General features: G+C 38.5%; 1 protein-coding gene across 3 annotated transcripts in view; it reads left to right on the top strand.

The window, feature by feature from the left end:
* Positions 1-23833, top strand: part of HDAC9 (histone deacetylase 9) — a gene marked incomplete at both ends in the record, with an annotated part of 426230 nt that overhangs the window by 273191 nt on the left and 129206 nt on the right. For all 3 annotated transcript variants that reach the window (XM_080339190.1, XM_080339185.1, XM_080339191.1), the window contains 3 exons: positions 8789-8966; positions 15127-15260; positions 22754-22874. In XM_080339190.1, the coding sequence (XP_080195316.1) occupies positions 8789-8966; positions 15127-15260; positions 22754-22874 (433 nt within the window). The remainder of the gene's footprint in view (positions 1-8788; positions 8967-15126; positions 15261-22753; positions 22875-23833) is intronic.

Raw genomic sequence — 23833 nt, 5'->3', positions numbered from 1 at the left:
AACACTGTGATAATGGCTCTTATATTTGCTGACCTTATGGTCCATCGATGCTCCCCATTCTGACCTAATGTACCTCCATACAAGGGAGAAGTCATCCACAGTGGGCTTCTGTACACCCTCATGATTTCATGCTTAGGCACTGCTGTATTCGTGTGTGTGGACTCTGTACTGAAAAGCAGGATTTTTCAAGGCTTTCTCTTTACATATATATACACATACCCGAGTAATTTCCATTAGTCTACATTAGTTCCCAAAGTCAGGAGAGTTGCCTATAAAATCAAAGCAGAATCCATTGAAGTACACAGAAAACACAGATCTTCAGCAGGGCTGCTATTGAATTTAGCCTGGAGACTACTATTTCTCTGTGAAGGCCAAACTAATGATTCTTCGCTTAAAAATAAACCATACAAGTCTGCTAAGAATAATAGTTTCAATGAACAGCAGCAAAACTGAAGTGATTGAAATTATCTGCATAAAGTAACACCAAATTCATTTGCTAATACTGTTGAAGAGAGCTGTGATATTTCCAGGAACAATGAGACAGGCAGGACAGATGGTTTTTCATTAATTAGTTTTGGTCAACTAACAGTTTAACTCAGGGGTGTCAAACTCATTTTCACATCAGCCTTGCGGTTTCTTTCAAAGCGCTGAACGTAATTTTAGGACTGTGGAAAAAATGACTACTGCATAAATGTAACTAGTCCTACATTTACACAGTAACTACTTCATTAACTACTCCTACATTTATACAGTCACAAAATTACGCTCGGCCCTTTGAAGGCACCCACAAGGCTGATGTGACCCCTGGTGAAAATGAGTTTGACACCACTGGTTTAACTGAATGACTGCTGGAAAGATGCTAGGATTAGGTGGTTGTAACCATTAAATGCTATTACAAGGCCTGTTTATTCTTCACATCAAAGTAAAAGAAGCAAATATTTATTAATACTGAAAGTTAGAGCAAGGCATGTGGACAACTGTATTTTCCCATTGGTATTAATTTCTGCACTTCTCTGTATTCTTTCTTTGGAAAACATCAAATGACTTCAGGAAAGTCCTGTGGTATTTCTAGTAAAAGTAATAAAGTAATAGGAATCCTTTAATGAGTATTTAAAAAAAAACCAACCAACCAAACAAAAAAACAACACACAACAAACAAAAAAAACCCAACAACACACAAGATGTTGATAGTCCCTTTCTCCCCTTCCTTGTATCTGTAACTATTTATATACTTATATTAAATCTCTGTGAGGGTCACAAAGCGAGGAAGAGATTGAGCCAGGAGTGCAGGCTTTTGAGGAGGTGCTGCATTTTCTTTGGATGCTTGCTGTGCACGCCGCAGAGTCAGCACTTCGGCAGAAGTGACAGAAGTCAAGTACTTGCCAATGTCAGGAGTGGAGAAGGCAGGTCTCACAGGAGCAGGAACCATGAGTGAAAACAGCATTTCAGCTGGACTCATGGAATTTCCCTTCAGCAGAAAGTGCTCTGTCTTTGAGGCCCTCCTTGCTGTCACTCCTAGACACCACTCCCATCACTCTCTTCTTAATCGTGCCAGGCTTCAACTTAATGACTGCCTAGCTCATATTTCTTCACAGAGATAGCTGAAGACTTCTCACCCCATGTGGCCATCTTGATTCCTCACCTATGTTGGACCAGGATGGGTCTTGTTTAGATTCTCAGATATGTGGAAACTCTCTATCCAAGGGAGGTAACTTTCACCATATCTCCCTTTGAAACTGCAGGTCAACAACCCACCCACCTCCCTGTGCAACAGTAGGGGTAAGAGTTAGGTTCCTGAGTAGGGGTAAGAGTTAGGTTCCCTGCTGTCATGTCCTACAACCAGAGGTAAGGGGTCTGACGGCAGCCCTGACCCACACATTTGGTCACATAACCCAAGGCAGGGAATGCATTCTCTCCTGCATGACTCAATGAAGGAGCACACTTTTGTCACCCCATTAGTAGTCTTTGTTCTTCCCAAATTTCTAGGCCCACTAGAGAAAAATGCAGTCATTTTAACATGTCTTACCACCCCAAAGGTGCTCCTGCCCTAGAATGCAAGGGTGGCAGGAGAGCAGCAGAGACCTCTGCAGCACCAGCTTTGCTGCCTATCCAGCTGGTGGAGGGCTGTAGAAATGTCCTGGGCAGTCACTGCAGTAGGGCCATCCCAAGTACTAAATCCTAACTCAGCAGCAGCTGGACTAGGCCTGCCCACAGTCCCCCAGAAGGCAAGGGGACTGTTTTACTGTATGCAGCAACCTACTGCCCAAGACAAGCCTTCTCTGCTTAGGAGTCTAGGAAGTTCTGGGATACGGCTTTCATCCCACTGTTCTGTACCTATACACAACACTCAGTTGATAAAACTTCATTTCTGTTTACTCATTTTCTAGTCAACACCATGTTCCTTGGATTACAGTAAGAGAAAACCAAATTCTGTCAACACCTTGATAATGTGTGACCTAATATACCCAAATGCCTCAAGACTAGCTGCCCTATTTATTCCCATGTCTGCTTTTGCTTTCTCTTAAGCCATTTCTAGCCATTAGTTCTATATGTCGGTATCCATACTTGCTATTTTCTTACTTTTCATAAAAATGCTGATTTTGAATTTGTGGCTGACTATATTTCAGATGGTGATACTGATTTTTTTTCAGTTCTACTGAAAGTGATGACCATGGACGTTTGAGGCTTTACATGTGGTTTAGTCAAAAATAGTACTGGTAGTGTTTCTTGGTCATGTGTTTTCTCTAAGTGACAGAGCAGTTTAAAAGAAGTCCCCTCAACACATTTATTTGCAGGCATACCTCAGACTGATTTCTATTTTAGATCATATAGATGGGCAGAGATAAGTCATTCCTGCACTTTCACATTTATTCACAAAAGAATTTTCAGATCTCATGACCTAGTTTTGCTCAGTTCCTGAGGGCAACTAGTTATTGTTTTGAGGAGAGGAGGCAGAACTGTAGTTCATAAAACTCCTGGGTCAAAAGTACTACAATTTTTTCCTACTTACAGCTCTTTTTGTCCCAATACTCCTTGTTTAAGAATTATTTCCTCTCTCTGCCTCCAGTCAATCTCATTAGTATTTTCATGAGGTCCATGATTTCTGAACCATTGTTAAGTAGCTACATCTGAACTACTTGAGAAGACTTTGGGTGCCCAGAATTTCTGAACTGAATTAGATGCTGGATAATGCTCTCTTGCTTTGGGCCAAGACTGCCATCATGGACACCTTAAAGGAGGATGTATCTCTGTTTGTTCAAGCAGAGGCCATTTTGCTGGATGCAGCCACTGGCTGGCAGGCACACTCCTTGGAGGCATTCAGCTACAACTGAACTAGGAAGGTAGGAAGTCCAGGAGGGTGGTGGGGAGGACAAGAGGCAGGACCTGAAGTTACTCTGTTCCCATGTTGCTACAGGGTCTGGAAGAGACTAATGAGTAGGGCCTCCAACAGGAGCCACAGGGTGAGACAAGGCAGGAGAACATCAGAAATACCCTTCAGAGGAAGTACTTGGAAAGCAGCAGGTCTTCATGCTGAGCAAGTTTCAGAATCATAGAATCATTTCAGTTGGAAGACACTCTCAGGATCATCAAGTCCAACCATAACCTAAGTCTACCACTAAACCACATCCCTAAGTACCTTATCTAAATGCCTTTTAAACACCTCCAGGGATGCTGACTCCACCATTTCCCTGGGCAGCCTGTTCCAATGCCTGACAATCCTTTCCGTGAAGAATTTTTTCCTAATATCCAATCTAAACCTCCCCTGGAACAAGTTGAGGTCATTTCTTCTTGTCCTATCACTTGCTCCTTAGGAGAAAAGACCAACACCCTCCATGCTTCAACCTCCTTTCAGGTAGTTGTAGACAGCGATAAGGTCTCTTCTCACCCTCTTTTTCTCCAGGCTGAACAGCCCCAGTTCCCTCAGCTGCTCCTCATCAGACTTGTGCTCCAGACCCCTCACCAGCTTTGTCACCCTCCTCTGCACTCTCTCTAGTATTCACAGTATTCAAGGTGCAGCCTCACCAGCGCCAAGTATGGCGGCACAATCTCTTCCCTACTCCTGCTGGCCGTGCTATTCCTGATACAAGGGTGAAAATCCTGCAGCACATATGTGTTTTTCCTCTTCAGTAATAATTAGTCCTTTGAGTAATTTTCAGAAAACAATATGGAAATTATAAGAATTAACTAGCAAACAGACCACCAAAATGCTTTGAGAGAAAAAACCTTGTAAGGTACTGAAGGTCTTTGACAGAAGGAAGAGAAGGAGAGGATGTGCGTTACATGAATGGTTTTTAACAGTTAATAAACATCAGCACACATTTCATGCTTCCGTGGAATTCATTAGAAGTACAACAACAGAGAGCTATAAACCTGGCCACAAATAGATGAGACACTATAAGCAGTAATATCACTATTAAGAATAATTAATTTTGAATTTTTAAAATTTTTTATGCCAAAGCATACACTCCGAAGAAAGGTGTGCATACAGACATACATACTTAGGATTATGGAACAGACATACAAATCTTACAATTTATTTAGATGTGATTAAACTAAATATAAACATATAATACAATTTAAAAAGCAGACTGTTAAGAGGCAGTAATAGTTTTTATGAGTTAACCTCACATTTTTTTCTCTGCACAGCACATAGCAGCTCAAAGTAGCATGAATTAATAGAAAATTCACCAATTCTTTGTCATGTATCATAGACCATCTACCATTCCAAGTGAATATCCTGGCAGGTCACCAGTTCTCACAGCCAACAGAAATAAGGTTGCAGCTTTCATTAAATCCTCAGAGTATAAAAACCATTGGACACAAAAATGTACAGATCACACATCTACATGAAAGGAATATTCACACCAACCCAAACTGATTTCAACTCCTCCTAAAACAAACAAACAAAACCAACCAACCAAACACCAAAATCCCAAACCAACAAACAAATCCCCAATAAACCAAAATAACTCACAAACTCTACAGCAATACTAGAAGAATAACAAATATTTACCTCCCATCCATCTAAAATTGTCATCTTCTCTCTAGATACTCATTCTAAAAAGCCTCCTCAAAGTAATTACTGAGAGCCTGAGCTGGCTTCTGGGGAATGGTTCTCTACTTGCTTCAGCAGGGTCCCTAATTGCCTGCTTCTGCTAATGAACTAATCTCAGGCACCTGGAACTAGCAGGCTCCATGCCGGGCAGATAGAGCTCAGGTTACCTAAGAACTGCTCCAAGTATATTAATACAAATCACTAACCCTGCAGATGTGCAAATACTGCTTTTGTCATGTTGCTGGAGAGATGCAGATGTGTTTGCAGTGCTGCAGCGCATAAAACCTGAAGATGAATTCATTGTGTTGCTCTAATCCCTTCCAGAGGCCAGGTGGGCATTTGGGGAGCCAGATAAGTGTGTTGATTATCCACATTACTCATTGCATTAATCCACTTGTCTGTGTGACACAGAGTATCTCAGGTGCTCACAGCAGAAGTATGTAGATTGCTGGAAAAAATACATGTATTTCATGAGTGCCTGTTGTCTGTAAAATGAAACCTAATCAGGAAGTTAGCCTAAAACTTCAACTAAAACCTAAACAAGTGGAAACTTTGCTGATGCCTAGAGTTTTAAAAATTCCATTTAAAGGATCTGGAATTTACCAGAGGATGTAAGCAAGCCTCAGTGTAAACCTTGTGAGACAAACTACCACACTTTTAACAAACCTTAGAAGGTTTTTACAGGCAAACAGTTTTCCTTGACCTCAGAAATTAAAACAGGTGTCATGCAGCTTTCCATCCAACTATCCGCAAATTTCTTCTCTTTCCCTGGACTGATTATTCTGATAAACATGTGTCAAATTCTAGGTATGTGTCTGGTTTTGCTTGAGGAGGGAAGAATGATATAAACAAAACACAGTTTAACAGGAAAATACAGGAGAACAAGAATAGGCTCTCTTCTTGGTCTTTGACAAACTGCTCAACTATATGTCTATTTGGCTCTTAGGTGATGTTCATACAGATTGATTAGCATTAAAAAACCCCCCTTGATTTGTTCATATATGTTATTTATATTGCTTCCATAGACACAAACACCTAATCTTTTTATAAGCAAAGGAAGTAACATCTTCCTGAATTATCTGTTTTGTAGTGTTCCAGATATATTTTCTTCTTCAAGACACCATCACCTTCCCAAAACAAAACCAATCAACCAGAAAACACTTTAATTGACTTTTTCAGATCAGAGGCTTGGATAGATTAGAGTTTAGATATTGACTGAATGGCGAACTTACAGCTTCACTGCAAAAGATTATGGAGGCGTTGCGCAAGTGACGGTCAGACCTGAAAGTAAAAGAAAAGCAGACAAGGCAGCTCTAATGGCTTACAGCTCAGAGTCTACCAGCACTGAAGAAAGTCCAAACAGAGGCATTTGTGCACAGTATGAATCTCCCCTCACTAATAGCTGAATTTCCAAGATTTCCTTAGTAAGTATATTTAAATAATACTGTTTAATGCAGGCTGCCAGGATACACTGATGCACCCTTACTAACCTGAAAAGCATTCCAACAGGGAACGAACTCTTTTGTCTTTTTACTCTAGTAATTATCAGAAAAGTGAACTTAAGTAATTAGTTATCATTAGTTAGTGTGAACACCTAAAATTAGTATCAAAAAACCCTTTGATCGAAGAACTACACAGATATCAGCTGTTAATTAATGCAATTAATGCAGCCTATGAAGTTGAGGAGAGCAGCAGACATAACCAGTATTCTGCTGATTTCAAGTATGGCACTAAAGCTCTGTGGGAAGAAGGGGTCCTGCAGGTAGGAGTTTGCCTTCTTCCAAACTGCTCAACTATGTCTCATGCTTTGGAAGAGTAGGCAGAAGATGGTGAATACAGTAGCATCACAGTGCTGCTGTCACCACTTGACCCTAGGATGCAGGGAGTAATCGTGCCACGGACAGCAAAATATCTACTGTGCCTCTTTTATTGACCACTAAGCCAGCATTGAACAAAGTGAATTCTAAATCCTTTCAAATAAATGAATCTATTTCTGCTTTCTATATGGCAAATATTCAATACAATAGTGTCCATCCATTCATCACTTCTCCTCTCCAATGGTACATGCTCCCACCAAAAGTTACAAAATATGTACATGCCGAGAAGAACAAAAAATATCCTCTCTGAAAATTTATCACAATTGAAATTATTAGTGAATGAAGTAAACACAGGGCACATAGGCATTTCAGGAAAGAATTCCTGATTGTTATGATATGCTCATAAGCAAAAGGGATACACAGATCTGTTCAGATACCTCCAGATATTTCCTGGAATATATAACCCATTCTGTCATCATACATTAAAAAAGCAATAGGAAAAGTTGGAGACGGCATTTAAACAAAGGGAAATGGTTTAATGACCCCAAACCAAGACACTTCTTGTAAAACCTCTTTTTGCTTACTCATATTTTCATTCTTTATTTAGTCACTTATGAGAAGTTCCCAGGTGATTTACCCTTCCCATGACCTTATGTCTTTTCACTCAAGTGGTGACCCTAGATACTAATGTGGGTTTTGAGGCTGCCTTTTAAAGTATTTGTTCTCATTTCAGCTGTTACTGATGTGCACTCATTTTTTCATATGCAGAGTAGACATTCTTCCTTCCCATGAACTGTGGATTCGTTTTGCAGTGCACAAGGGACTTGGGTATTCCTGGGTGCTCCCACTTGCTTTGCCACACAGCCTGAACTGAGCTTCAGCTCTCCAAGCACCCAGCAAACCCTCCTTGGCCAGGCCAGGCCTCTTGGCTGCTGTCCCAAACAACAGCATTCAGCACCGCTATTTGTTAGTGGATTAAAAAAAAAGAAGTAACTAAAAAAAAAGAAGATATAAATATAGCATCTCTGTATCTGCCTGTACCAAGCCCAGGTGAAGATAAATAGGGTTTGCAGTTTGAAGACAGGAGTGTGAATTTCAACTGAATTTATATTCCAAAATGCTTTGGAAATGTCTCTCTTGCAGTCCCTTTCTGTTGAGGTTCTAGGGCTATATGCACAAAAACAAACAAAAAAAACCAAAAACAAAAACAGAAAAAAGAAGTCTTGGGAAGCAATCCTACTCCATGGAGTGAATGCCAAGGTTTCTACTGATTTCAGCATGATTTCAGCCTTTGTCATCTCAGCAAAAGTCACCATCTGTTGACAAACAAAGCATAGGAGGAAATCTTCCTTTCTGCTCTGTTTCAGTCTTTTCACACCTGCCTACCTTTCCTGAAGTACCTACTGCCAGCAGCAGTTATGACAAAAAAAGATAGTCCCTAAGTGGGATCTCAGGTAACAATTCCTGAATTTCTAAACAATTTGTAAAAATGTAAGTGAAAATTGTTCCTGTTTCTCAGGCAGCTCTGAGAACTAAATCTACTGTAGAAACTTGCCTTCCAGTTGCTCAAGTGCATATTCTATCATCATATTATTTATTCAATATATTAGAAAAGCCTTCCTCTTTTATAAGCCTCTGCATGTGAAGCCATCTTTTCCTCTGTCAGGGAGAACTGACAGGTTGCCTGCCATCACCTACTCTCCAGCAAAGCCAGCAGCCCACACTGTCAGTGTGAAAACATCTGTTGAATGGATTTATTGACTAGGTCTTAGGTGTGAGTTGTGGGGTTGTTTTTTTTCCACACTGTTTATTACAGCCCTGACCTAATGAACTTAATTTGTTGACATGTTTCCCTCAGTGTCTTACTTGATCCCATCTCACGTTTCTTTCTACTGTGCTGTTTTCTTGGAAACAGGAGTTCCTGGCGCATCGACGTGTCCACCAATTGCAAATCTACCAGGCTCAGATGGCTACAGTTGGCATGGCAGGATTAGATAAACATCGGCCAGTGTCCAGGATCCCGTCTTCCCCCACTGACTCCACATTACCTCACCCAGCCATGGACCAGCCCAGCCAGCATGTCTACACAACTGGTAGGATTCCCTAAAGAACGCTTTTAATAGGCAAAACAAATGCGTTTGTTCATGTAGGATCAACAGATTTAAATGCCTTGAATACCTCCTGCAGCAATGCATTCAGTTTTAGCCTTACTGTTCCCTGGTTTTATGATGCTCTACTGGCATCAAGTCAACCAGTGCAGCTGATAAATCACAGGATTAATATTCACACAGTCATAAATTATTATCATTGACTGGCTCTGGCAATATAGCAACAGGTGCATTTTGGGTGCCTTTAAGTCAAGGATAGCCTTTCATTTCTCTATCTTCTCATTCTTTTCTCCTCGTTTTTGTTGGCTATTTTGTGAAGAGACCACCAATAAGTTGAAGGAAGACCACCAATAAGTAGGAAAGCTGCAATATAATTCTCAAAGTCTTCGTATGACAAGTCAGTCTATGTTACAAGGTTGCTTTCCCTACAGAAAGAGCAAAGCTGTAGCCATGACCAGAAAGTGATGTTGGCTACAGCTTTGTTATCTTTTCAGCAGCTGTGTGGAGTCTCTACAGAGGAAGATTTTATGGTCAGGCCTAGGACAGTCCAGTCACTTAGGGAGCATCTCCTGTTGGTATGGTCTGGGGTCTCCAAAGCAAAGTGAATTAGAACCTCCAAAAACTTCAGTTGAAGGAAGAAGAAAAATAATCACGGAAAACCTATTTCTTATTATGGGCAATCTAATCTTGCAAGAGGGCCCAACTATTTAAGAACCTGAGTCTCACTATAGCATTACAGCATGGTTAGGAGTAATGATTGACTTTGTGCACAGGAAAGGGGAAATGAATACTTGAAAGTACTGTTTATTCAGGTTTCTACCAGAAGTATTAATTTTTTCACATTGGTTGGCAGAACTTACCATGCCTTAGAAGCTTACAGCTCTTCAACTCATGACCATGGATTTGATATAAGATGGAGTCCCTAACAGGCACTGTATGTGACTGTGCAAGACAGCATGCTCTCCCATCTTTCCCATTAGAATGTGAACTTGGAAAGCAAAAATGTATTATTTTAAAGAAAAAAACCGCAAAAGAGATGTCCCTAAAGCACTGCAAGTAAGTGAGTAAGTGGATGCAAGATGATATTCAAAGATGAAAGACATAATTTCTTCTTCTGTAAATACACTATCAATTTAGAAATTCCACTTGTTGGGTAACAAACATTTGGATTGTACAGAAAAGAAACATGCTAATTCACTTACCATGAGTTTCTGCAAAAAGACCAGCTGCGTATAGACAGGATTATTAAGCCAGGCCACTGTTTTTCTAGTTGTGGTTCACAGAGTCCCCAAAACATTGTAAACTAATTCTAAACGATTCACAGAGCACACCGAAAGCAAGCTCACTGTGTGTAGGCTAAAATGTCCTGTTCAAAAGCCTGCAGTTCCATTGGAAAAGTTGAATGGAGTTGCAAACATAAAAGCTGCTGATTCGTAAGGTTCACTGACACCTCCCTTTGTAAGTCCCCATAAAGGGGACTAAGGCCAGGGAGGTTACATATATCTGGGGAACCTGTGGCATCTGTGGAACTGATTGAGAAATAAAATGTGAAGTTGAGATGGAAGAGTAGGAGGTGGAGTAAAATGATGTAGCACAAACTTTGAATGGAGATGATGGGAACTGGGACTTACCAGGCATAAAAGCCTCAAGATCTGACACAAGGAAGCCTGACAGGTTCTGCAATGAACATGCAGACTGTCCATATGCAGCATCATGGTGTATTAAGATCAGGCAGACAGTTTAACCTTACACCTTTAGTAAAGCACTACTACGTGAACAAAAGCAGTGAAAAGAGAGAAAAAAAAAGAAAGGAAAGAGATTAAAAATGCATCTTATTCCAACTGATATTCTCAGTCCTTTACTGAACTCCTTTCTCTAAATCCAAAACATCTTTTCCTCAAATCCTTGTTTCTTCTTTTGCTGAATCAGATCTCACACCTCTGCAGTCACAATGAAGCCTTTCTTTTCTGCTAGAAGAAATCCCTTTCCCTGACATTTCTCTGGGCTTACAGACTTACACATATAGCCTTTATCACTGCAGTTTCTGAGTATATTGAAAATAGAGCTATTTTTTCCATTATAAGATTAACACCTTTGGAGTGACAATGAACAGAGACTTTGCAACATCAAGCATTCTAATACAGTTTCTGTGAATAATTAGATATGTGTATTATTAACATATGGTATGTTACAGCATGGTATAGTATAGAATGACTTCATTGGTGCGTAGTATTTCCTGGGTCTGGTAGGCGCCCTAGTATTTATTCATTTGTCAATGAAAGAAAGAAAGCCAGACCAAATTTTCATCTATTCTTATACAGCCTTTCCAAAATCCTTTGGGATGAAAACCCTGAGCAACCTGGTCTTACCATAGTGCTGACCTGCTCTGAGCAGTAGGTTGGACTAGAGACCTCTGAAGGTCCCTGCTGGCCTGAGCTATCCTGTGGTTCTATGATTTGCTCCCTTAAGAGAGCACAGGATGCAGCAGCCATTGTCTGCAGCAACATGACCATTTTTAAAAGCATGGAAGGAAGGAATGAGTGAGTGGGAAGGGAGGAGATTCTTGTACAGTATGAAGTGAGGTCAAATTCAGGCCTTAGAAATTAATGTAAAAACACCTCCCTGCCTCGAATTTTTGTTTGTTTTTGTTTTGCTTTGTTTTGTGTTTTTTGTATTTAAAGGCAACATATTCTTGGAAAAGAAGAAACTAGAAGGAAAACTGTTGTGGCAGAATGTTACATGAGGATCAAAATGGGCCTGTATTTTGAGTAATGACAGAAATTGCTCTTAGCTGAAAGGAGAGAACTATGCAAGATATATGCAATTTATGTACAAGATAATGAGTTAAAGATGGAAAAAATATAAAATCTACTTGATGTTCATTTAGATGGTTTACAGAATATTTTAGATTATTTAGTTCAGATTTTTCTTCTGAATAATTTATTAGATCTGCTTTCTTCGGATTCTCTTATTGGTACTGTAGTTCTCTGGGGCATTTCGCCTTCTTCAAAGCATGCAGTTAGCCAACAGTTTTTAGGTCTCTTGCTCTCCCTTCTATTTAAAATGTTATTAAAAGAAGCTGACCCAAATAAAGTATTTTGGAAAAGAATGAGTGTTAGGGAGTCCCCAAAAGGAAAACCTTGTTTTTTCTGACTTATTAAGTTTATTTTGTCCTGTGTCATCTATCATTATATGGTTCAGTGGTCCCACCATTCCAGTCTGTCATCGGGGCCACATTCTGACCTCAGTAATATTGGTGTAAATCCAGAATAATTCTACCAGTCTCAGTGGAACTGCTCAGATTTACACAAGGAATCTGAGAGCAGAATCCTGCTGTAGGCATTTGTTCTGGAGAGACAGAATAACCATCTTTTATTAATATTTCACAGCAGTCTGCAATTGAAAACAGTTGTCTCCCTCTCTTTTTTTTTTGTGGGGGTGGGGGGGATTATTGACTGAATCCTGTTGGGGAAATCCTACAGGCTATTTTTAGCAGTAAGCTCTACTGCTGCATTGTGGTATTGTATCAAGCACATGTGCTGTACGACCACCAGCCATACATCTGAATTACTTGCACATCCTAAATCAATTTAGATGCTTGCAATAAATGAAAACACATATTTCAGTCTTAAGTCAATTAATCCTGCTAGAAATAAATTTTACACTCAGTGCTGTGAAGATCTTAGTATTTAAAAGTTTGGAGCAGATATTTCTGCCATGCAATACTGACCTGACCTGATTAAATGGATTTTTTATTAGGACAAGATAATTCACATACAATAAAATTACATTTTTAGTTATATTTTATTTTGGGAAAAACACTAATATACTAAGAAAAGGATGTTTATATCAACCAGAAGAGACATCCTGAATACAGGATTTCAGCATTTTACTTCAAAACCACTATTTAGTTGCAATCCTGCTATAGGTCATCAAGAAGTGTCCTTATTACGTAACACTTTGATTCTGTATGATAATAACATAGTAAAATATATATATTTTTTTTAATTTCTATTAACTGCAGTTTCTACTATGCAAACCTAAACCTGCAGGGAGCATTGACAACTAGAATAAAACATTCATTGCAAGAGTGGCAGACAGATACTTTCAGCTAATTTTGTTAACATTTAATAAGTGTTTCCATTCAAATCTATTGGATATAACCACCTAGTCTGCCTAAGAGCTTCTGAATGTCCTGATACCGGTACTTTTAGCATCTAAACACTTTCTCCATTGGGCAGGGGGATGGGAGAAAAAAGTTTTCTTATGTAATAGCATAATGAACACTGGCAAACTGTACAGTGTGGGTATGTGGGTTTTAACCACAGAAGTTAAAACTTTGGATGCCAAGAAAGCAAGGTATGTAAGCACGCACTTATTTCTGTGCACACTTGCTACTTCAAATAACTTAGTTATTTGCGTGAGAGAAAATGCTCTTAGACAAATATCTGAAGGGAACCAGAATGGTGATGGTTGTGAGAGAGCTCTGCAGGATATTATTTGCAGTATATGCACAAGACCTATAGAGCAGTAAAGCTTATAAACAGTGCAGTGCAAATAACTGCAGAGAAAGGAAATTGTTAACTGCTTTGACAATGCCAGCAGAGATTTTAAGATGCATTAGATTATTAGCTCCAGATTTTTCACTTTTTTTTTTTTTTAAGGAAACAAGCCCAGAAAGTAAATACAATAATTTATTGCTCATGAACTATTTTGTTTGTTAGCTAATCATTTAGCATAAGCTTAGTCATGATGCACATAGGTATTATTTTTGCATTCCCTTTATGATAAACATAGTTGTTGTATTATCATTTTGGCTTAAATAGCAAGATCCCAAAGGATCAGTTCTAAAGTTCATGAGCTAAGAAATATGGCAGCATAAATATTTCGAAAGCAGCATAATTTCTGGCTGGCTTCTAACTGAATTATCTCAGAACCTTAACTTTGCGTTGCCCACAATGTATACAGACAATTATTCAGTAGAGTTTTTAAACACTGTATTAAAGTTCAACATCCATTCAAGAACTTTGCTGAATAAGGGCTGTATTGAGCATGTTGTTGAATTTGGACTTAAATTTTGTATTTTCTTCACTGGCTGACTTTTCAGTAGCAGGCTAACACAATTTTCCCAGAACTGTGTTGGCATCCCCAGTAGTGGTGGCACATAAGAAAAAGGTTTTGAATGCCAAGTTTTACAGCTTGAAGAAATTGCTAATTTGAGTCCTTTTCAACTGTAAGGGGAAGAAAAACCCAAATGTTTCCCAAAAGAAAGTGGTTCACGGGGGTAAGGAAAATATTTTTTTGTTCCAGACATTTCTGAGGGAAATGCAAACAACAATAAATGAAATAATTTTTCTGTGTTTCAGACTTGGTTTGAAAGCCTTGAAAGCCTTGAGTTTAACTTGAGACTACTCACTATAGTTTCTCTTTTGCTCCCAATAAACAGCAATAGTGTTGTGATATTGATAGCTGTTCCATATAAAGATGTTCTGTCCTGGAATAAATGAGCACAGAAAATTCAAAAGGAACCTTGCACTGCCGTCTAACAACAGGATTTGGTCCTGAGTACTAGGTGGAACTTTTTAATGAAAAAGGATTCTATCACTGTTGCAACTCTGAAACTTTCATCTCATATACTTTGAGATTTGGAGTTAATATAGTATTAGTCAAGCAGTGCAAATATAGAGTGGCATTATGATTCCAAAAATTATTTTAACATTATTTCTGAATTATTTTCCTTACACTTCTATAAATACATAACCTTTTCTAGTTATATATAGGTTAACAGCCTTAACTGACCTTAACCAATAGAGAAAGAGAAAACAAGTGATTGAGTAGTAGGACTGAATTTTTGTAGCCATGAAAGCTTTAACAAGACACCATCACATTTCCTTTCTTTTTTACCATTGATTGTATTTAATAGTATAATTTCTTGAGAATTCGTTTTTGCTTTATCAATATCACAAGGTGCACCTTGTAATTCAAAACTCAGTTTCCCAGAGGAAAGGTAAATTAAGATCCAGAATTTCAGCTTGCTCTAACTGTAAAGTAAAATCCAGTTGTGTTAAAGGATGCATGGAATGGAACAGTGTAACTTGCATTTGTCTTACTTACTGTTTTTTATTGTGTTGTCTTTGTGCTGAAGGAGTTGTGTATGACAGTCTGATGCTGAAGCACCAGTGCATGTGTGGCAACTATTCTAATCACCCTGAACATGCTGGAAGGATCCAAAGCATCTGGTCAAGGCTGCAAGAAACTGGGTTGCTAAACAAGTGTGAGGTAAAAAAGAATATGAAGACCAGATATTTGACTCATTAAAGTAAATGGTAAATGTATTAAATCCTCAATCTGTCTTACTTCTGTAATAAGAAAGTAATTTGTCTTAGAAATTATTTGGACTTTACTGACAATATTTAAATAATGCATTTTAGAAAAATACACTTCCCAATCAGAAAACAAAGAATTTGAACAATGACAGTCATTAACCTCATCCTTTAGAATATAAAATCAAGACATGACTGTGTTACTCGACTTGATTTAGGAAGGTCGACAAACAGTAGTCAAACAGGAAGTGCAGTCCTTTCAATAGCACAGTTCTTAACTTTTTCAGGCAGCTAAGGATTTTACTTTTGTAGTAGCACAGAACACTTTTTTTTTTTTTTTTTTTTAGTGTAGTTTATATCACTCCATAAGCACATTGCATATTGTCTTATTTTAGGCTACAAAGTCTGTTTTCATAAGCATTTTCATTTGCCTGATGTACGATGGGTAGCACACCAAAACCTGAGACTTTAAAGCACAATCTTGTAGGCAAATGTGGAACTTTCTTCTACTTTGATTTCCCTCACAAAATTGCATATTAAAACATCATGCTTAAATCAAATATGTGATCTGGGGTTCATATATGACTTGGGTTGCTGAAAAACAGCCTTTTCCTACCTTTCCCTGCTTCCTGTGAGTCATACTGCACTGTCAACTTCTGCAGAAGCCCATGGCAACTGAGGGTTCTTACTGCATTGCAGCGTGAGTTGACAAAGTCCAACGCAAGTTTGCTTAGGTTTTGCAGGATCTCAAAATTGCCAGGACTCTTATGCTCTGTTTTCTGTAACTACTTTTCTTTACATAGTTAGTTAGGTTTTTAGAAACCCAAAGGAACTGATACAATAAGTCCCTTTGATTAGCTATTAGTGGCTGTCTGTGAGAATTTTCTGCAGGTAGTCAAGCGTACTGGTCTGTGGTATATTGCAAGCCCTGTAAATGGATTTGTTGTACACACTCATCTAACTAGATGGCAGCACTCTAACAGGATAATTCTTTTTTTTTTTTTAACTTGCATAGTTTTTTCAGTCTTCCAAGAGACTTTCTTTCCGGAAGGCCCTTAAGGCCACATATGACGTAAGTGGTTTCACTGATGGAATCACATACTAAAGGAATATGTTAAATATACAGCTCAGTGCTTTACTAAAATAAAGCCTTGTTATCTTCTTGACTCAGGACCCATATTAAAAAGTAAAGATAAAAAAGAGAAAGAATAACTAAAACACAGTGTGCTACTATGCATTGCATTCTTCAGGAATAAACATATATTACTGAACAATAAATTGTGTCAATCTGCAAAAGGTGTAAATAGGAGAAGTGGTAGAGGTTAGTCTGAGGTGCATGTAGTCCAGCAGTTTCCTGGAACATTTAAAGTTTCTTCTTATAATTCTACAATTTCAAAAAATGAAATATAGCCTATTAGGTCTTGCAAAATCCAGTGAGTGGGTGGAAAGGAAGTAAGTCACTTCATGTCAAATGATATTCAGTTAATTTTGAATCCCATTGTGTGCTTTGAAATGAGGATGGAATGGGAAACGAGCTGTCGAAATGATGATAAAACTTTGAGGAATCCCAGTGTGAAGCTGGTGCATACATCTGGTGTTTATCCTGATCCTCTTGTGTAGCTAAAGACAGGATTGTACTTGATGATGCAACCTGTCCTTTGCTTCACTGAGTTCTCTAGCACTTACTTGACTTCACACATGTCCTTAAACCTGTCCTCTTTTCAAATTAAGGAAGGTGGTTGCAGTGATTCACTTAATTGGTGCTCTGATTCTTTTGCAGAGTTATTCAACTGAATATATGACTCGTGTCACTAAAGGAGTGGTTGTTGCATTATTCAAGAAATAATAGGCCACCATTAACTTGCATTCTGGAATATACCACACTGAGGATGTGGAGTCAAAGCAACATGGACAACTCCATTGTCTTTTTTACCGACTTCTTAATGCTCCCTCACGGACATTAGTTTTCCTTAATATAATTTCTCAATATAATTTCCCATGGTTTCTGTCAGAAGGAGCAGAGAGATCACTGGTCAGGTTTTGCCACATTCGCTGCCTCATGCACCAGGTCTGAAGGAAAGTTTAGGAACAGGAACCGGCAACAGCCACTTAGGAAATCCTCTATAGTAACTGTGAACCTTCTTTTTTTTCTCTTTTACTAAAAGAATAGTCCCACAAGAGGACTGCGGTCCCACTGTTTGCCTGATTAGGAGTTTCAGGATCAAAGCTAGTTCAGTCAAAGGTAGCTCAGATCTTATTACCTTGCAATGTGTGTAGCTTTAGCCACAGGCTTGTGCCAGGGGGCCCTCCCTCTGTTCTTAATCTAACAAAAATCCCTGTGAAAATGAACAATCTGTCTCTATATGATCTTTGTTATCTATAGCAGGGAGCAAAATGTGTGATGTGGGTTAGCCCCTCTCATGCACCTCAGGTCTATGGCCATGGTGAGGTGACTGGTGAAGTGCACAGGGAACCATAATCTCTAACTGTTTTTGGGATGATGGAAGTCATATGTATTGGGCTGACACCATCCTTGCTGCAGTTAATAGATTAATCTAGGTAGATTAATCAAGAATTAATCTGTTACTTATATATATTGCTCTAGTTGTTCCTATATATAACATTTAAAAAACATAACTTGGTAAAAATACAACAAGGTTTGTCTGGGGTACTCAAAGCTGTGTCTTCATTACAAAATAACATGTGCCTGGGACTGTTCTCCACCACTGAAGCCAACTGGCATGGAAAGGCCCATGTTCCTACTACCAGGAATGCTCCCAGGCCCATGCCAGTGACCGAACCATGTCTGGGAGCTGTTTGGGAGTGCTAGTTGCTGCTCAGCCAAAATGATGTGAAGGACCACGTTAGCAATTTAATAGTACAGATGACTGTGTTCCTCTGCCTGGGAATGTTTCCTGGCACTGCTTAATTTACTTCTGCAGACACAGCCAAGAGGACTTGCTTGTCCAGACTGTATTTTGTCTTTCTAGCCATAGATATTTGAGGTCTAGAGCTATTCAAACAACAGTGTAGAGGATTTTTGCTACATGGAGAAACTAGTTCTAGCTTTTGAATTTTTTTTAAAATTCACTTTACTCTTCCAAATACATAGATTACTTCCTCCATCTGCTTCCCCAAGACAAAAGAGAAACACATTCCGATCATGGCTAGCCCTGAAGAGTGAGATTTGAGAGATCAGTGCCTGACTGAGTCCATGGCAAGAGAATGGAGTAATTTCCCACCACAGTGGGCTTTTTTATAGTCCTGATATATACATATTGGGAAAATAAAATACAGCTTCAATATTTTTGCATTCTTGATGAAGAGCAATGCATAGTTGCCCTACCTTTGGGACAAAAAAGACCGAATTATGTTTTGGTAGTTGTGTCTGCTTTCTACTTGTTCTAGGGAGAGGAAGTATTTACATAACTCCTTTGGGGTCATAATTTATGCACACATGACTGACATTAGGCTGCACTGATCAGCACAGTTTTAGAAAAATAAAGAAGAATGTAGTCATGGGCCCACTTTGTGCCCCCCCCCTCTACTTCCTGTAGGGACTGTGGTCCAGGAACGTTTTTCTCTTCAGCCTGGAATTTGATCTGAATTCTGGTAGTTTTCTGGATTAGAGTGACATCTTACATCTCCTACTGTCCACTTCTCATGCTCCAAAGGGGAGAGAAGGAAAGAATTTAAAGATTTAAAAACCTTTGAGTCTGCCAGATCACATAGACTGAAATATATGAAAATAATCCCTAATACATGAAAATTACTCCATGAAGACACTTTAAGAACAAAATTTGGACACGTTCAGTTTAAGCACTTGAAGACCAAAACACCTGAAGAGAATAAATGCCTCTTTATGTAGGTGCATTAATGTCAGAGATCTGTTTGCAATTCCTACATAATGGAAAGAGAGCAAGCGATGTGGGTGTACTGACAGGCAAAAGATCCATATTATCTATGTGTATTTTTAAAAACAAGAGAGAATTTCACAATTATGAGAAATCCCAGAAAAGTAGGGAAAACTCTGAAGACTTTTTTTACAAATTAGATAGCCTAAGGGAATTTCAGAGACATTAGCTCCACACAAATAGCTGCAGTGAGGGCAATGGACACCTTACACTGAGAGACTCAAGTGAGAAATATTGCTTAAGCTATGTCAACATTTCCTGTTAGTTTAGCAGAGAGAAACAGGCAGTGTCACCTTTGTCTTTTTGAATCTCTGCCTGTGCAAGAGTTTAGTCTGCTGAAGGTCTAACCAAAATCTTCAGGTCAATAGAGGTTATCTGTGTGAAACTTTAAAGGTCTATTTTAAACAGAAGACCAGACTAGACAGTCCTCTTTGACCTTAAATACTTGAAAAGTGAAAGCATTTTCCCATCGTAGGGAGAATAACTTTGTAGTTGCAGTCTTTGACTATGACTTGCCTTCTATTAAGGATGTAGAAGATGGATAGATGTAGTATTCAAATCACCCTAAACGAAACAAATACTGTTCATAAGTTCTCCTATGCTATTTCTCCTTTTTCATTGGCTTTATGCCAATTTTCTGTTTTCTACTAATTTTTTTTTTTGGGGTTTTGATGCTACTATGAAAATGAAAATTAAGAAAGACACTTTAAAATAAGAAAGATGTGGATAAAAGTGTATGCATAAAGTTATATAAATCTATATGTTATGTTGTCTGGTAACTCATGCCAGTGAGACCCAGAAACTATGGCTTTATGTAACTGAAGTTACATGATTCCCAATTCCGGTAACGGACTCGTGATGTGCTTTTGTAGATCTAACTAAATCCTGACATCATTGTGTAAGAACTGTTCTAAGCAATTATTACATGTAATTTTTAGTATCGACTATTCTTTCTTCTGTGTAGAGCCTTAGATAGTTGGAATTTTAATGTTACTGCAAATGGCTTGAGAAGGAGACACACTGCAATGGCAGGATGAAAGGAACAGTAAATGAGGAGGTGGGAATGCAGAAACAGCACAAATGCGTGCACTGCTTACCCTTCTATTTCCTCCTGCCATTTACTGTGCAAATGCGCTTGCTGATGCTCATGGTTAGAGCTGGAGAAGCTGTGGAGAAAGAGCAGCTCTGGGTTGTGCCTGCCCTGGCAGCTCAGCTGCTGGCTGTGTCCCAAGGACCTCACTGCCCAGAGCAGCCTGTTTGGTGGGGTTCCAGTTCTGCACCAAACCCGTTTCTGCACAACCTTTTTCTGCCCCAAATAATCTTACTGGCAATGTTGGGTAGTCAATAGCTCCTTCACAAAATGTTTTGGGGAGGCCACTTGCAGACCCTACTCTGTTAGTGCAAATCACTATATTCCGTACGATATCACAGAGCTCCCTGTTGTAGGAATAACTGCCTGCTGCGGGTCTTTTTATAGCTAAAGGGATATGGCATTTAACCGAACTTTTAAAAAAGCCAGACAATTAACTCTCTTAAACATCTATTAAAGAGGTTTTATATAATTTGTAGAAAATATGTGACTAGAGAGTATTTTATTCAAGGTCCTTTGATGTGACCTTTATAAAATACTTCTTTACATTTAGTGTACATTTGTTTTTGCTGTCCTAAAGCCAGCCCCCCTTCCCAGTTTTGCTGTGGAGAATTGGGTATATATTTTAAAGCAGCTCATTAGAAACATAGACCTTAATGAGAATAGATGAACAAATAAATGAAACCAGTCACCTCACTTGTGAAGAAAAACATTTTATCTGACCCAGAAGAACCATTACAGGGTTTACTGATTCCGTGAAGTAACATAATGTGCTGATTTTGATTGTGCAACTGTGTGTGCTACAAATTCTCATGTGAGCCTGGGAGAGGCTTGAAGAAATTAGAGATGAAAAAGGGTTTATTAAGTCATTTAGTTCTTGGATCATTCCCTAAAATATTTTTTCCACTGCTGTATCCAGTCAGGTTTTAAAGACTGCAAGAAATAGGGCTTCCACCATTTCCCTGAGGGGGAGCTTGTTCCACAGTCATCTAGATCTAACTCTTAGGACATTTTTCCTAATCAGTTAGAAAAAAATTGTCAGTGCTTAGCTAAATATATATATTTTGCATGGTTCTTCTGACCTCTCCTAGGCAGTTCCTTTCTTCTGCAGTGCACATTCTCTTTTATATTTATAATATTACTTCCTAGTGAAGATGTTGCTGCCTCCTGATGTGCATGGCTAGGTGATGGATATAAGAACTATAACTTAGTGTCTAAGAAGACTAGAATTGAGTGGTATTTCTGTAACAGGTTAATCAGTCTATTAAAAATAGGATGATCTATTTAGACAACCTCTGTATCTGTTTACATATAGACCCAGACAACTGGACTGATCCACAGCCTAAGTTATGAGAGGTTTTGCCTCAGGTATTCATAAGGACCAACTCTGCAAATAGAGTTCAAGACCTTAAAAATAGACTGTTTTCTCTTTACAATATCCAATATCAAGAGGAAAGATGATCTTGGGACCAGAACCTTGTTGACAGTGCTGTTTATTAGGCCTAAACCTGAAAAAAAAATTGCTTCATGTTGCTATGTCTGTAAAGGCTGTGCAGCACCAGCACATGCAGAGAAGATTTTTATGACAAGCTGTAACCAAATACATGCAAGGAACAGATCTGCTGAATAAGAAAGTGTTAGTTTCAATCTTTTATTCCTCCTTTCCTATCTTCCTTATTTTCTAAACTGATTAAATTGCAATTAATTTCTAGAAAGACATCCCATATTTTTAAGCACTGATTTAAGTGGGGAGAGTACAAATTGAAGAGTTAAAGAGACAGTTAAAGAGACAAACTCTACTTACAAAAATGTAAGGAAGTGAGTCAGCATGTGTAACAGCAAAAATGATCCTGGGATATTGAACATACAATATTAAAAAAAAAAAAAATATTTTATATATATATATATATATATATATTTCATTAGAGAATTTAAACTTTAATTTTCTTCTTCTCCCTGGCTCTCCTCACTGATCATGTTCTTCCTAACAGCATAAATCACAAGTACTAATAGTAATGCAAAAAACATTAGTCCTCATTCAGAACACTTCTGCAGCTTACAGGTGTGAATAAGTTTTTACTCTTTAAACCAGAACTTTTCTAGCCAGCTTTCTTATGTAAGTAATATTTCACCTTTTCATTTGTATCTCTAAATATAATGTAGAAAAGAGGCGGAATATTTTCTTTTTCTTGTATGTGGGACCTCGTATTAACTCTGCTAAGACTTAAGCAAAGCATTTGTGATAAACCACACACGCATTTGTTTTCCATATAGCATTGCTTTAATAAACAAATCAGTGTCACATTCCTGCATGACGCAATCTCAACCCATTATTAATCATACTAAATGTTATTTCGGACCTTTACTTTTTTTTTCTTTTTTTTTTTTTTTTTCTCCCTAAATATTGTCAGTGGAACATTGTAGGCCTCTGCTGTTTTCTTTCAGCGAATTCGAGGTCGAAAAGCCAGTCTGGAGGAAATACAGCTGGTTCACTCTGAACATCATTCACTGCTGTATGGCACCAGCCCCCTGAACAGACAGAAGCTGGACCCCAGGAAACTCCTAGGTCTGTACAGGCCTCTATTCTACTGAGAACAGCACATTCCAGCACTGTCATTAGTCATAGCTGGTGTCAGTTTTAAATACTTGGCAAGCAGTGTGACAAAAATTCACTTTTTCCAAATGCATTGCTATGTGGAAGGAGAATGTTACAATGGAAGCCAAATACAGATTAGCAAAATGCACAGGCTGGAAAGCAGCAATAGAATTTTCTCCTTATTTGCTTCAAAAATCATCAAAGTGTTAACCCTTTACTGTAATTTGTTCTCCAATGGAGGTCAACAACAATTTTGAACATGGTTGGTCTTCTATCTCCTTGTGTTCTTTGAGTTGAAAATGGGAGTTTAATATACACTTGCTTGTCAGAATTGCTTGTTTGCTGTTCTTATTTGCTTTATTTCAATTATTTCAGTCATGCTGAGTGCAGATACCATGCCTAAATCTTGCTAATATGTGAACCTTAATGCCTTCCCATTATGCAGGATATGATATGTTTCTGAATAACAGGGGGGAAAACACACTGAAATATTAAATAGACCTATGGATGTACAGAATAGCATAAAACTGACAGGATTTTCATAGCAAATATCTTAATGCACAGCCAATGCTCAGTATATGCTTTTTACAATAGCAAATACAGTTAAACTGAGCTCTGCCATGAGTCTAGCATGAAGCAGATCTACTTGACAGACCTGCTACAGAAAATGTGAAAGGAAACACACAAAAAAGTGGTGCATATTGGAAATAATCTGAGTGTAATCCTGCCCTTTATGTCCCAGCACAGTGGATGCAACACGCTAATTCTCAGCTATTTTTATAATGCTTATTCTAAGATGTGGAGCTTTTGCTAAATGTAATGAAGTGCAACCCAAACAAAAACAACACTAGCCATCAAAAGAATTTGCTGCCACAGTTCTAGTAATAGCTAGCAATTATCTTGCTTTGGGAACTAATGCTAAGCAGACT

Source organism: Nesoenas mayeri (assembly GCF_963082525.1).
Source record: "Nesoenas mayeri genome assembly, chromosome: 2".
Lineage (NCBI taxonomy): Eukaryota > Metazoa > Chordata > Aves > Columbiformes > Columbidae > Nesoenas > Nesoenas mayeri.
Note: the sequence above shows the minus strand (reverse complement) of the source record. Positions and strands in the feature narration are given on the sequence as shown.